At 51.0% G+C, this 15,460-nt stretch overlaps 1 protein-coding gene across 2 annotated transcripts; it reads right to left on the bottom strand.

The window, feature by feature from the left end:
• Positions 1–995: 995 nt before the first annotated feature.
• Positions 996–15,339, bottom strand: ACADS (acyl-CoA dehydrogenase short chain). Of its 2 annotated transcripts, XM_027661592.1 has the most exons (13): positions 15,113–15,339; positions 14,547–14,660; positions 13,961–14,072; positions 13,554–13,726; positions 7,988–8,148; positions 6,190–6,339; positions 5,894–6,005; positions 5,382–5,533; positions 4,945–5,115; positions 3,596–3,733; positions 3,249–3,344; positions 2,956–3,012; positions 996–2,312 (listed from the first exon to the last, which is right to left on the bottom strand). In XM_027661592.1, exons 1-13 carry the CDS (start codon positions 15,318–15,320, stop codon positions 2,160–2,162), a joined length of 1,797 nt encoding a protein of 598 aa, XP_027517393.1. In that variant the 5' UTR covers positions 15,321–15,339; the 3' UTR covers positions 996–2,159. The 2 variants fall into 2 exon arrangements, with proteins under 2 accessions (XP_027517393.1, XP_027517394.1); XM_027661593.1 differs by lacking the exons at positions 13,554–13,726; positions 13,961–14,072; positions 14,547–14,660; positions 15,113–15,339 and adding an exon at positions 8,437–8,512.
• Positions 15,340–15,460: the final 121 nt, after the last annotated feature.

Below are 15,460 nucleotides of genomic sequence, written 5' to 3'. Positions count from 1 at the left end.
TACCCCAGAGCACTGCTGTGACCAGTGCAGTGTCACAGGTCACAGGGCTCTCTCTGACACTGTGGTAGGAGGGAAGATATTGCATCCAGGCATTCCCAAAAGCAGGTTCTGCCCACAGGCACAGCAGCAGGGCTCTCCCAAGAACAGGCCATTACTTGATGCTCCCCCCCCCAATATTCTCTGCCCACAAGGGATTTGGTCCCTCAGGGTTGTAGGTTCTCCAGGTGTTCTGTGTCAGCCGAGGTGGTCACTGTCACCATGGGGTGTGTACAGGGGTGGTTTCCTTCCGCTCTGGGGAGAAGCTGCAGCCAATTAGAGCTGGTAATGAGGGAGGCAACTGCTGACAGCCAGCAAAGGGGATCTGAGAGAAGCAGCTGGATGAGAGGGGAACAGAGCAGCCGGGTGGCAGGAGTGTGACTGCACTGGGTCACCAGGATTCCACTGGAGCTCAGCACATGAGGTCAGTGCAGATGAGCACCGAGCAGTAACTCTGCATTCTTAAGAGTCCTCACATCCCTACAGCTCCTCTTCTAGCTGCGTGGCTGCAAGGAGAAATTAGTGCAAAATAATATCACACTTCCCCCCACAGTCATAGAAGTGAGCCTTCAACAGTCAAAATGGTGACATAGGCTGAAATCAAGCTACAAAAGCGTCTCTCTCCTACAAGCTCTCCATAGTGTACAACAGAATCACAGTCACAGTCATGGGAATGGTTTTCCAATAGGACTGTTCCTGTTGAATGCATTGCCTGGCTCTGTTTCTGTCAATCCTTATGTCTGTGAGAGCAGCAGCAGAAGCTCAGCACCTGAGGACCTTGCCCCAACACGCTGTTGCCCTCCAGCGCCCTGCAGAGGGATGGATGGGTGACATCACTGAGAACTGGTCTCACTGGTACACACAGGCCCTGCTGGTTTCTGCTTCTGTGTCTTGTGACTGGAAGAAAATAATCTAAATTAATTCATATTTGCATTAAAAAAAAGAGGGAGGGACTGGTGGTCCTTCAAAGTCAGTTTTATTTGTCTTCTCTGCTCTCTCACATATGGCAGAATCCTGCTCTTCTTCTCTCCACACAAGTTAAATAAATGGCACCACAGGAAAATAACCATTTACCTCTAGTGTACTCCTCTGGACAAGGGGCTGGACCAGACAGTCCAGGTCTTAATCCTCTCCATCTTTTCCTGAGTTTAGAGCTTTTCCTATGGCTGTTGAATCTTCTGAAAGGCAATGTCTTGACAAAGATCATTGACTGTGCTACTGCTAAAGCTTCCCGGTAAGGTTTGTGTGTCATCTGTTTTCCTCCTTGTTGCCCAAAAGGGATTTAAAGGCTGTTACTGCCCCTTCATGCAATTCCTTTCTTATTCATATTGTAGAAGCAGATTTGGGAGCAGAGGTTTCTTTGGCCTTTTTTTTTTTACAAAAAAAGTCTCAGGCGCTGCAACTTTTTTGCCCTTTGCTTCTATCCCTGCATCCCAGAGCAGCAGAGTGAGGAGGTGCTGGGCTTTGCTGGCCAGTTCAAGGGATTCTTTCTGATCTATGTTTTCACATGTCCACAGAGAGTAACCACAGCCTGTGCTCAGCCCCTCTGTGCGTACATAATTCCTGCATGTCCTGTCTGGCTCCTCTCCTGCTGGTAGAGGGAAGAAGTGCCCTGCTGCAGGATTACCTCCACACAGCCTGTGTCCAATTAGGTGCTCCCAAACAGCTGCATTCCACACCTGAAATTCAAGGCACTGTGACCTGCAGCCTGGATTGGGGTGAAGGAGTCACAGCTCTCAGCACCTCTAACTCTGGCACTGTTTATCCAGTGCCTGGTAGCAACAAATTTTCCAAAACAGGCACTGGTTGGGAAGTGCACAAGGAAAGCTGCTGACTTCACTGAACAGCCAAAGCCATTTTGGCACTACCAAACCCATCCAATGCTCCAGGAAAAGCCCCACACTGCCCTACCAGCACAGGTTGTCTCCTCCCTCCTGCACTCACAGCTTACAAACCTCAGTCCAGCCACTGTCCAAGGAAGAGTCAGTACATTGTACATTGAGGGTCAGTTACTCATTGGTGAGGAAAACCTCCATCATTGGCCTCATCCAAGAGGGTCAAACTTGATCACTGTTGAGCACCATTACGAGGCACTTGGGCAGTGTGTGGCTCTCCTGGCCGCCTCAGCCTCGGTAGGCCTTGAGCAGTTGGCCTGCAATCACCAGTCTCTGGATCTCACTGGTCCCCTCGTAGATCTCGGTGATCCGGGCGTCCCGGTAGTGCCGCTCCGCCGGCATCTCTGTCACATAGCCCATCCCACCCAGGATCTGGATGGCCTGAAGTAAGAGCAGCAAGTTAGACAGGAAGCAGGGTCAAGGAATTTGTTGTCTACAGAACACAAGCACAGCCTCTTTAACGGGAGCTGAGCTCACAGCAGGTGTAACTGGGAGGGGTGGGACCCAGGGGGGTGACTGCAGCTTGTCTGCAATCAAAAGAATAAACAGCATTTGAGCTGGGTAAGAGAAATACTGATGTCCCAGACAGAGAATTAATTGCTTCAGAGGTATCTGTTAGTGATCCATCTTCAGCTAAGATGCTTTTATTAAGGACAGGGGACACTAAATGGAGATACACAGGGCCTGTTCCAGGTGCAGTGGTGCTGACTGGTGCCCCAGTGCTCTGTCTCCCACACTGCTGATCTTACTCAAAACTGCCACTACCCTGGACAGCAGCAGGCATATATCACTTTAGTACTACAGCTACCACAGGCCAGTATAAATCCCTGCCCCCATCCTGCTCCCCCACAACCCAGGAAGGCGGCTGTGCTAACCAGCTTCAGCCACAGGGGTTGGTTGGTTGGTTTGTTTAAAAAATAAATTAGTAAATTCCATCCCACCTTCCCAAAGCACTTGTGTTGTGTGACAACCAAACATCCCTCTCCATGTGCTGTATATCAGAGGTGTCAATGGAAGCAGTTACCTGATGAGCAATGGCCGTTGCAGCTTCTGATGCAGCCAGTTTGGCCATCGCCGCTTCCTTTGGGGAAGGAAAACATCACTGAGGGTGCAGCTGTGGCAAAAAGGAATCCCTCACCTGCTTGAACGCTCACAGCCCAGCTGTGCAGAGACAGGACTGATGTTGGTGCCAGCTGGGAGCAGCCACCCCTCTCTCCTCGGCTACAGCCAGCGCTGAGCGCAGGGACCTGCTCAGAGCGCGGCTCCCTGAGCCTGTGCCCCGCTGTCACTGCTGGACAAATGCAGGGCTGGCAGTACCTTAGTGAAGGGCTTCCCGTTGTCCTTCAGCATAGCAGCTCTCCAGGTCAGCAGGCGGGCGCCCTCCAAGGCCACAGCCATGTCTGCCAGCTTGAACTGCAACGACAAACACTGCCTTTGGCCCAGGGCCTCTGCTGCACAAGGACACGCAGCTGAATTCTCCCACCCCTGGCGCCACTGGGAGAGGAGCCTCCATCCAAACAACCCGTTTTAAGAGTGTTTGGAAATGGAAATTATTACCCTGTTTATCCCAGGCAGTGCAAAGTGCACTGTGTTGCTGACACCACGCCTCAGAGCACACATGGACTTTCCACCAGCCCCAGCTGCCCCGTGTGCCCAGCTCGTACCTGCACTGCCTGAAGCTTTGTGATGGGCGACCCAAAGGCCATTCTCTTCTCAGCATAATCCACAGCACAGTCCAGAGCTGCCTGTGCTATTCCAAGAGCCTGTGAGGCAATTCCAATCCTTCCTCCATCCAGAGTTTGCTGAGAAAGACACAAAATACCTGTTAAGTCAAGTCATACTTTATAAAAAATAGTAGATTCATATTTCTGTTGCTGGGAAGCGCTGTAGCCTCAGAACCCTCTGGTCAGACACCTCCTTGATTCAGAATATCCCCAGTTATGTAGGAATAGAGAGCTATAACAAGTACGGGGCACTGTGGAGAGAAGGGGAGCAGAAAGGAGAGGTGTTGCTTCTTATTAGCTGAGAAGAAAAAAAGCCCAGTGCAAAATAAGGGAAACAGCACAACAAGAAACATCTGCTCTGGAAGGAAAGAATCCTTCAGCCAGACCCCCCTGGCTCACTGTGCAGCTCAGTTTACTTAAACTGAAAAACACTGGAAATCTGATAAATTTTCCTCTTTTGCCCTCATCATTGGGACACACACTGAAGCATTTTTCAAACTAAGAAGTGAATCCAGTCGATAACCTGACTTAGCTCAAACACCTGCCCATCAGGCTTTTAACTGGTGACCTGCCTCACTGTGCACAGGAAGAAATTCCAGCACAGGGAGAAAAGGCTTCATCTTCTCAGTCCAGGGCTGAGGGTCTTCAAAAGTGACTGGTGACTGGCAGGTTCTTTTAGTTTAGGACATAATGGAATGGGCTGTGCTCCAGGGAGCTTGGCCATTTCATAAAACAACAAAGGGTGTTTTGCCCCTACAGAGAGAGCAGTGACCACTTCCAAGGGGCAGTGCCTCACTGCAGGGAACACGCTGTTCCCAGCTGCCTGGCTCCTCCTCAGAAGTCAGACACTCGCCATAACTCAGCTGTCATCCACCTTGAGACACTATCCAGAGGTTTTCCTGGGCCTCCAGGACAACTTCCCTCTGCCACAGTATTTAAGCAAAATATCATGTTTTTTCTTTATCTAAGGGTACAAACTGGAGAAATAGAGGGCTGGGAAAGGAGAACACTTAAAATACACCACTCCTGCTGACAGCACCTCAGTGGCATCAGCATTGCTTTAGCTGAGAACTGCCATGATAAAAGTGCTGCCAAGGATCTGTGGTAAATTAACCATTCATCAGGCTGTGGGAATGATTTCTCCCATGGTGACAAGAGGGGTCAACAGCTTAACATGATATAGAACACCTTATTGGGAATGATTCTCGGGGAAGTGATCATGACTCTGGAAATGATTTACAAAAGGGTAAAACTTGGGAGCTACAGCTGTGTCCTGATCCCTCTCTTACCATGGCGATTTTGAAGCCCATTCCCGGCTGCCCCAGGAGGTTGGCCTTGGGTATCCTGCAGTCCTCAAATATCAGGTTGGCAGTGGAAGAGGCTCGGATTCCCAGCTTGTCTTCTTTCTTCCCCAGTGACAGCCCAGGCGTTGGCATGGGAACCAGGAATGCACTAATGCCCTGCAAAAAGACCCAAACTCCTAAGAATGGTGCCACCTTCCCTGGCTGTCCACAAGCTTCCTTCGTTTTTCATATTAGCCACACGTCCAGGTAACCAGGAGAAGGGAGGGGAGAGCTGAGACAGCACAAAGCCAGTGCACATCAGCCCCTCCTCTGCTCGATGCCTGCATGGCCCTAAAAACAGAATATCCAGACCTTTGCAAAGTGTTTCTCCCACACAACTCCTTCACTCCCGCCTTTTTCCTGTCTGATCCAAAGGAAGGTACCTTGTGCTTCAGGGATTTGTCTGTCGTGGCAAACACCACAGTGGCCGAGGCGTCCCAGGCGTTGGTGATCCAGGCCTTGGTGCCGTTCAGAACCCACTCGTCCCCGTCCAGCCGCGCCACCGTGGAGGCCGCGCCCGCGTCGCTGCCGTTCCCTGGGCAAGGCACCACCAAACCAGCCTCAGACCCCCTGTGCCAGCCTGGGGGACAAACCCACCCCCTGCCCACACCCCCTCAGCTCACGGCATCTCCTCCACTGTGGCAGTGTCACCACTGTCCCTCCCACAGGACCCAGACAGGGAGCAGAAAGGCCAATGTGTCCAGAGCTCCGCTCACTGAGGGGATGAGCATTTTCAGCTGGGACCACGGGATGGCAGTTCACACCTTGGGCACTGGGACGCACTTAGAACTGCTACAAACCACCTTTCTACAAACTGTTACAATTTCACAGACCTAAAGCCCACCCTAAACCTGATCAAGGAAAGAAGCAACAGGGATGGTAACAGTCACATCACCTGGTTCGCTGAGGGCAAAACATCCAATTTTCTCTCCACTGGTGAAGGGAGCAATCCACTTGTGCTTCTGCTCTTCGGAGCCAAACTTGAGTATTGGCCCTAAATACAGGGACTTTAATAATTGAGTGTTGTTAGTGCCTCTTAAAGGTACAACTAATCCAGTTACTCCCTCATGCCTACGTGCTCTCCAACACACCAGAACCCACCACAGGAACAGACCCACTTCTCCCAGGCACTCCTCCCCATCAGTAACCCCCCAGTGCCAGCCAGGCTGCACCCCTGTCCCTCACACTCACGTTGTTGACGCTGACGATGACGCCCGTGGAGGCGCAGCCCCTGCTGATCTCCTCCACGGCAATGGAATAGGCCAGGTAGTCCAGGCCTGCTCCTTTGTACTTCTCTGGCACATCCATAGCCAGCAGCCCTAGGCTACCCATCTTCTTCACCTGCACACAGGGAAGGGAGAGGTCAGATCCTCTGCACCACCAGTGTCCCACAAAATACACACGGACACGTGGAGATAAGGAAGGGTCGTGGGAGGGCTGCACCCAGAGGAAAAGATGCCACAACTCCCATGAAATGGGAATCTGACTGTACAGACTGCTCAGTGTCCCCAGGGCCTGGTGAATTCAGTAGGAGCTGTACTTGGTCATTGTTACCTAGGCTCTTGCCAGTGTAAAGAGGTTTCTTCAGCACCAGGAAAGGGGGAGCCTTGTGAAGGTGAAATCAGGAGACAGAACCTCACCAGCACTTCCTCAGCCTCCCACCAAAGCTGCTCCCCTTGCATGTCTCCTGTCAGTAGGAAGATTTCAATGGGACATCTAACTGATAAAAATCATCAGAACTTCACCTTTGAGTCTGCACAGGGGAAGAATTTTATAGAATGAATGACCCACAGAACACATTGCAAGAAGGTGATTGTTTTTTCATTCCCATTAAAGCCAGATTTTGCTTCTCACAGAATTTAAGTTGATTACATTCCACACTGTTCCACCCCAAATTCCTCAGCTGGACCCCTGGCTCTGCAACCACAAACTCTTCACAGTTTCACTATAAGTCTCTTGTTAATGTTTTGCAACATAGAAGAGAAAAAACAAGCTTTGCTTTGTTTTCATATTTAAGATGTCAAGCTTCTGGTGCTGCAAAAATAAGGTGTTACCAGCCCCTGTTTGCTTTAAGAGAAACCTGGGGGAATTTTTAAACAAATAATTTCCCTCCTGTAAGGATACCCAACACACCAGTCCTTGACATGCAATCCAGAGGATGAACAGGACAGAAACTCCTTCTATGTTGCTTTATAACCACTGTTTACATTTTCAGTTTTTCCCTACACATTCAAGAGAAAAGACTCAAAATCAAATGTAAAATTCACAGATGAGAACAGTAAGGAAAAGAGTTGTTGTCTTCCTTTGAGTAAGTGTGACTTTCCTGGCTACCTTCCTTACTCCTTAATAGAAAGAGGAGTGTGACAAAACTCACATGCCTCCAACTGTGTTTGTTTGGAGCCTCTTGGGTAACAACAGGATCTGTTTTTCTGAAGCTTCGTATTTCAACACACACAGACTACACTGCTGTGTCTTTCCACAAGAGAAATCACAGGTTTGACTGGAATCTCAATTTTTTCAGAGTCCCAGAGGATGACCAACAGGCATCTCTTATCTCCTAATCACTTCTTTCCACCATCTGAAATGCACTCGGGTCATCTCTGCCTCCTCACTGTAAACCATTTTTATGGTAATGTGCAACCTTTAAAAGTATTTTATAATACACTGGTTTTATAATAATATTTTATTTTATAATAAATTGATTTTATAACTCAATTGTTTTATAGCCCATAGGTATGTTGGTAAGAGAACTGAAAATTCAGCAGTACTAAAGCCAGATACAGAGAAACACAAGTAAAGGTGAAGAGTTCAAAACGTCCTGTGGGCTTTAAGACCTCCATACTCACAGAACTCTCTCACAACTCGGTCTAAACTTCAGTTTTCCGCTGCTCTGGAGCTGGACGCACATTTTGCCTCAGCCCGGACGGTCCCGCCCCAGAGCAGCGGCCGGGGGAGCTCCGGCTGTGCCATTCCCGCTCCTTATGCCCACCTGCTCGGCCGGGAAGCGGTGCTCCTTGTCCAGCTGCGCTGCCAGTGGCATCAGCTCCTTTTCAGCGAAGTCCCGCACGGTCTCCCGCAGCATCTGGTGCGTCTCGGGCAGCTCCGCGCTCTGGTACACGGTGTGCAGGCGGCGGCACCGCAGGGACAGCGCTGCAACGGGGACGGGGCTCAGCGCCGGTGCCGCTGGGGTACGGGTGGGAGGAGGAGAAGGGACTTTTCCTGAAGGACCCACGGGCCCCCCTCCCCGGGATCACAGCCGTGGCTCCCCTCAAGGGCGGCGCCGCCCGCGCGGCTGAGGGGACCCGCCCCAGGCAGGGCCTGAAGGGCACCGGGGCGCCGCCTCCCGCGCAGGCCGCGGCCCCTTCCCGCCCCTCCCGCGTGCCCCGCAGCCCCCCTTGAGCAGCCGCGGCGCAGCGAGGCTCCTCTCGGCGCCCTCACCCCGGGGGGCTCCGCCGCGGGACACGATCGCCGCCATCGCCGCCGCCGCCGCCATCGCGCCGCCTCACGGAGAGCGCGCTTCGCGCATGCGCCACAGCAGCGCCCCCTGGCGGTGCACAGCCAGTCCCTCCCCTCAGCTCCCGGCCCCGCCCCTCCGGCCCCGCCCCTCCCCGGCCCCGCCCCCGGCCCTCAGCGCGGCCCCGCACAAGGAGGAAGGTTCTTTATTCCTCTTGCTGGTGACAAAATCAGGGGCTGTACAAATACAGCGGCACCGGGGGCCGCGCGGACAACCCGGCACACCCGCGGGCACCAGGGCACGAAGGGGACAGCACGGAGGAGTCCACGCGCCAGCAGCCCCAAGGCCACACTGTGAGAGATATAAATAAATGTCCTGTGACAGCACTGGGATCCGGGCAGGAGAGGGGGGTGCTGGTGATCGTCCCGTTGCTGCAGAGGAAGAGGTGCTGCCTCCATCAGGCTGCCTTCCCTTAGCCTTGTCCTCAGCATAAAGCTCCAGGAGAGTCCGTGGGTCTCACTGACAGCCAGGCAGGCTCTGGGCAGCACGAAGGAGCTCCGTGGGATGGGACAGCAGGGCAGAATGCGGGGAAACAGCTGAAGAGGAGGTGATGAAACACAGAACTGAGATGTAGAGTTGCTACATTTGGACCTTACTGCTTCACCACTACCTTCCTCGTTCATTTCTGTCTGCTGAACATGTTTCATTCTTCCTGAACCCTCAGATAAGTGGAACAAACATCCCCAAGCACCAAAGAGAAGCCTGCTGCTCCTCTGCAGCAAGAAACATTGAAAATCTTCAGGAAAACACACAAAGGAAGACACTTCCTACCAAAAACAGAGGGCAAGGACAGCAGTATCCAGTCCATACAATAAGAGATAATCTTCTTTCACAAGGTGCAATATGTATTCCACACTCAGGTTATGAAAATAGCTCTCCAGAAAGCTTGCTGGCATGGATTCAAAGCACTTGCCTCAAAGATGTGAAAAAGAGGTCCTTGCACTAATAGGGCAAATACTGGAAAAACTTAGCATGAGTTTATGGGTTTGGTCCCTTTTTTCATAAGAGCAGAACTCAGTATGAGTTTTTTCTTTCCAATTCAGCATACAACCTGAGAGAAGCTGTCTGCACAGATACCTTTTCCCTTGCTCAAACTCCAGCTGACTCTGAGAGCATCTCCCCTGCCTGCAGCACCTGGCTAGGACTGACCATGACAAGGATGTGATCCCATTGGAATTTCTTCTTAACTCACTGGCATATGTAGCTTTGACCCATCATTAAAGCATCAGAGCACACACTCTGGAAGGAAACTGGTCTGTTAAACCGTATTTACCAAAGACATCATCCCTGCCACAAAGAAAAGAGGTTTTATAAAAAGTATGTAAGCGAAAAGGAATCCTAGGGAAGCGACTAAAGTAGGGAGAGGAGTTTGGAAATCCCTGACTTTCTGGATTACAATCAACTTTTTCAGTGCTGGGTTGCCCTCTTGTAGGGACTCTTTTTTTTCCCTGCAGCATGCACTTTGGGCAAAGACCACCTGATTTGGCAAAGCAGACAAATTCAGCTACAAACCATGGGGTGCTACTGCTGCCTGCGAGTCTCCCGGTTTTCCTCCAGTTTTCCTTTTCCTTATTGCTGAATGGCTGATACATTCACCAGCGCGAAAGCCACCGCGCCGGTGCTGTTTCCTGGTCTCTGCTGATGGCAAAGGACAGCAGGAGTTATTCCCTTTTCCTGCCGGCACCGCACACCGGCAGCGCGCTCCGCCGCCAGCAGCCGCTAGATGGGGCGCGCTCCCCGTGCGCGCCCCCGCCGGCCACGGGCCCTTCTGCCTTTGAGGAACCTTTACACACTGACACAGAAAACAGAAGGGCATCACCACACTTCCCAAGAAACGCAAGCGGTTGCTTCGTAGTAGGAAGTGTGATAAAAGTAATATTTGAAGGCACCTGGATCTATACTGCTTACAAAATTCAGCTCAACAAGCTAAAGTTTCCCAGGGAATAACTAGCAGGCTCTTCAGACGCTGCTTCCGAGCACTTCAGGGTGAAAAACGCACTTCCAGGCAGTTCTGCCTTATTGCATGTAACTCACAGCAAGGCAAACACTTCCCACCTCACTGGCACCACAGGAGGCCTGCTGAAGACACTCACTGCAAGAGGCTTCTCGAGCTCCACCTTCTCAGCAGCTTTAACTAATCCTGAAATAACCAAACAAGATTGCCTAAGTGCCTGTGGAGATGCTGGAGGGGATCCATGGTAGCAGAATGGTTCTTCATCTTTCAACCATGCAGACCTTGCCCCTCTGCATTCCCAAGACATTTGTTGTGGTTGCTCATGATTAATGCTCCACCCAGAACAGGTCATTTGTTGTGGTTAATCATAATTAAGTATCTTCCCAAGAGCTGGAGATTCTTTCATGGCTGCCACCCCACACACTTTCCCTGCTCACCCTGGTGCCAGCTGATGTTCCATGCCAAAGTTACTTCCATTAATCTGGAGGTAAAGGCAGTGGTTTCCTGTTGCTGTCTACGCATTAATAAGCTCTGGTCTGTGATGCCCCATTCAATCCTGCTTAAACAAACTACACTGAATCTTACTTAACACAACAGGTAACCAACCATATCCACCAAGGAGATAGGTTTCATCCGTCTCAAGAACAAATGGAACTAATGTTAGAGAAGGTCTCTAGTCTAGACACAACCTAATTCCCACGTACAAGAGACACAGCTGATCAGCCCAGTGTGGAGACAGGAAAAGTGCCAGTCTCTAGAGCCAGCAAAACTGGCAGAAAAGGGTTTTGATGGATGAGATTTTGCATGGTCAGGAGCCAGGCCCCAGTATGGCTACTGGCAACACACAGGTCTCCTCTTCCCACTGCATGGTGCTATCTCCCATCACCAGATCCCAAACACAGCTGTGAAACACTCCCTCTGGTCTGGTGGTATCTACCTTGACAGAACAACTTCCCAAACCATAAATAAGCAGCTGAGTAGGCAAAGCAGCGATGGGAACCCCAGCAGCTAAAAAGAAAATCATGTACATTCTCACTTTCCAAGGATCCCACTCCTTAACACTGAGTGAACTGACCCAGGAAGCTTTTAGTTACTAAATACCTCCAATGAAACAAAGCAAATGAGCTGGTGCTCCTCATAGCACCTCTGACAGATCATTTGGGTTTAGAAGTAGACTGAAGCCTGTGAAAGTCTGCTTCCTACACATTTTTTAAGTGATTCTCCACATTCTCCCTTTTTCCTCTAAGCCCCACTCCCCTACACCCCAGCCAGGCTGACAATGTGCTGTCCATCTAAAAAGCAACACATTCTGTAGCAAGAGCCAAAATTCCTACACAAAGGGGAGCAGGAGAAATGGTAAACATAGTGAGATTAACTTCAGCTCTAAGGTTGACCCCTGAGCTCTAACATGCAACAATTTGCTGACAAGAGCTCAAAGAGAAATGCTATCAGAGCGATAAAACCTTTTTTCCCTATCTCGTATCTCTAGTGAAATCTCCTGCAAAACACAGATTAAACTATTCTCAGGGGCAGCTCAGGCCCCCAGAGGCAGATGGAAGATTCCTGCACTGTTTAGAAGTGGAATTAGTCTCTTAGTTTATCTTTCTCACTGCAGAATACTGGGATGCACCCTAAAAAGCAATGTCAGCCATGCTACAAACTAAACCACTGTGCACTAAAGAGAGGATCTATCCAACTAGAGAAGAGATCTGCTCTTCAGGTATCACTGGTTACTTGAAGGGGTGAGATTTTTCCAGCTAAGAAAAAGCTTAACACAAACAATCTGACCTCTTCAAAGAGAGCAGTCACCCAAGAGGTGAAGCATCAGAAGCACTAAAAGTGCAACCTAACTATAAAGACTAAGCAAGAATTGTGCCTCTTATCCATGACCTAACCCAGGTATCAGAAGGTAGCCAGGAACACAGGAGGAGAGGCAGGATATGCCGAGTGTCGGACAGAGAAGTGTTGCAGGGAGATTTCCTTCAGGAGCCTTCGCCTTTGCTTCATGTCCTCAGCCTCATGCACGGAGAAAAGGTTTGGCAAGAAGCCTTGTTGCACGAGACAGCAACTCCAGTCCGCTCCTGCACATCTGGAATGGTTAATGGCATCACAGCATCCAGCAGACAGGATGGCTACTGTCCCCCATTGTAAGCATAGTCGGCCTTGTTGTGCATTATCAACTTGTTGTCCACAAAGTAAAAGCTGTCCGAGCGCGTCTCGTACGGGTTTTCAACCATCAGACGGACTGTAAAGAGAAAGCTTCATTACATTCAACAGCCTGCCACTGTCAGGATAAAAAGGGCTCTGCCACTCCACTGCATTTACCAGGCTGATGCTCTGCCCTACCCAAGGGAGAGAAGCCAACTGCTGCTGAGCGCACTTCAAAGGCTCCGGCCTGCCCTTTCTTCCTATTCACAAGACAAGTGCTGTTAAAAGCAAATAAAGGGGGATCAAGCAATTTTACTCAAAAGGACCTTGGCAACTGTCAGAGCGGTGACTGGAGCAGAGCAGTGATCACATCTATAAGCAGAAGGAGCACTCCCCACACGTACACAGGCAGGGTACAAACCCTGTGTCTCCTCCTGCATCCAGGCAGCCCCAGGAGGGCTCACGTGCTCCTGCTCCATCCACCCCCTGAGGTCAACATACCCCACACAATGTGTATTTGCAGAGATCTAGGCAGGCTCAAACACACCCCCTCACTTCTGTTCCAAAGCAGGAGGCTCAAGCCCTAACAAAGCAAGTGCTGAAAACAGATGGGTGGCTACCAAAAGAACCCCTTTTCAGGATTTTGTTTTCTTCTGGGCTACACCAGGAGGCATTAGGTGTGTCAGCCCTCTGACTCTGATCAGTGCTCGCAGCCTGTGACTTAGCACAGGTTGTCTTAGGCTTTCATTTTCAAAGGAGGAGGCTTAGCAGCACAAATGTGTAATTCAGACAAGATTACACACTGCTTAAACCAGGAACTTGTATCTGTTCCTGTCGCCTCCATCCCAGTCACAACTTCTTTTACAAGCGGAGATAGGGAGAAAATGAGCAGATGCACGCAAACAAAACACCACTCAGTGTGGCAAAGGAGGTACTTACTAAGGTCTTCTGAGAGCTGAGGGAATTCATAGATGTGTTCACATGTGTTCCTGCTACTGGGGATGCAGAAGCCAAAATCAAAGTCAAAGTTCTTCAGCAAACGATCTCGGAAGTAATGCCTCTCAATCATTCGGAAGTTTGATACTGGCTTTTCTCCCACTGTGAATTCCACTCTGCACACAGAAAGTAGGAAAAAGCTAAGATGATATACCTCTCTTCCTATTGGGAAGAACAGAGCCTTGGACCTGAGGCTACACAAGTGTGCAACAGATCATTCCAGAGAGAGACATCGATATTTGTAGTGTAAGATGGGTCCTCTCCAGTCTTTGACACAGTTTTGTTATAAACTGTCAAGTGACACTTTGTAAACACCCGACTCTCCCCTCATTCCATGAATCCCTACTCACGTTGCACCAACGGTCCGAAGCCGGAGGAACGCTGGGGTGAACTGGTACCGAACGAAGCGACCTGCACTCGCATCCAGTTCACTGCTGTCCTCCTCATCCTCCTCATCGTGCTCTGGAAAACACACGTTGTGCTCAGAGTTACTCTGCTGATACTGTGTGTCCATGTAAGGTGATACTTAAGCTATTGCTTAGGTACCTAACGTAAATACATTTAATAATTGGTCTGATTCTTATACTGGCACTAAGTAAAAATCTAAAACATTTGCAGTGACAGTTGGTATTTGGTGGCTTCAGAGCTGACCTCACAGGATACACCCCATCACACGAAAGCACATGAAACCAACTCTGTACCATAACAAGCCCAAAAAGGAAAGATTTGCAGCTGATAGGACTCCCCCATCTCACGAAAATCACATTTTTATGACAAGTTTCTCAGCAGAGATAAACTCAGTCCTATGCTCAAAGGCAAGGAATTCAGTCACCAGGACATACCAAAGGACCTTTCTGTTTGGTCTGCATGTGTCCTGCATTGCAACTTCTCAGCTCTCTGAGTGTCTACTGTCCCTGCAATGTTAGTATGATGTACCTGAGGCAGATGGCTTTGCAATTTCAAACAGCACTGTTCCAGTTTCAAGGTCCCGGATCTTAAACCTAGTGAAGTCAATGTTGTAAATGTTGTCCTCAGGTTTGCATAAATAATCTAGAAGAGAGAAAAAACATATAGTAACATTTCAAAATACCCCTGATCACTTACCAAATTTTTTTTGCTACCGCCAGCCCGTTAAGGGGCTCATTGTTTTGCAGAAGCTTCATGAAAGCAGGGCAAAGTTAAGGATAGAAGAAACAAAGGCACGGTAGGTGCCAGGTAGCGGAGGGAGAAAGGGAAAGGATCGGGGCAGAAAAGCAGAGATCAGCATCCCAGCAGAAAACAAAGACAAAACGAAAAACCCACAAAAAAAAACCCCAAACACCCCAAACTTTCTGGAAGTTGTAAGGAAGCTGTCGGTGGGCACACCCCGCTCTGCTGCGGCCACCGCCGCCCGAGTGCCCCGTCCCCGCCGCTTCCCCCGGGGACCCGCCGCTCCCGCCCCGGGGGCCCGTCCCGCAGAGCCCCGCGGAGCCCCCGCCGCGCCGGGCCCGGCCCTCACTCACTCTCCGTCACCCGGCACAGCCCCAGGACGTGCTCGGGCCGGACGGTCTCCAGCGCCAGCAACTCGGACTCGGTCCAGGGCGGCCGCGGCGCCGCGTCGGCCGATCCGCGTCGGCCCCGCAGGCGGCTCAGCGGCCCCGCGGATCCCGGCGGCGGCTTCTTGTCCGGTCCCGCCGCTGCCGCCGCCGCCCGCGCCCTGGAGCCGCTCATGGCCGCCGCCAAGATGGCCGCCGCCCGCCTCGGTAGCTATGGGAGCGCGGGGCGGGGCGGGGCAAGGGGGCCGTTGCCCAGCAACGCCGCGCCCGAAGCTCAGCAGGGCCCGGCGCGGCCGCGCCCGGATGGGTGACCCC

Source organism: Corapipo altera, unplaced genomic scaffold, assembly GCF_003945725.1.
Source record: "Corapipo altera isolate COAL_440 unplaced genomic scaffold, ASM394572v1 150, whole genome shotgun sequence".
NCBI classification, from domain to species: Eukaryota; Metazoa; Chordata; class Aves; order Passeriformes; family Pipridae; genus Corapipo; species Corapipo altera.
Note: the sequence above shows the minus strand (reverse complement) of the source record. Positions and strands in the feature narration are given on the sequence as shown.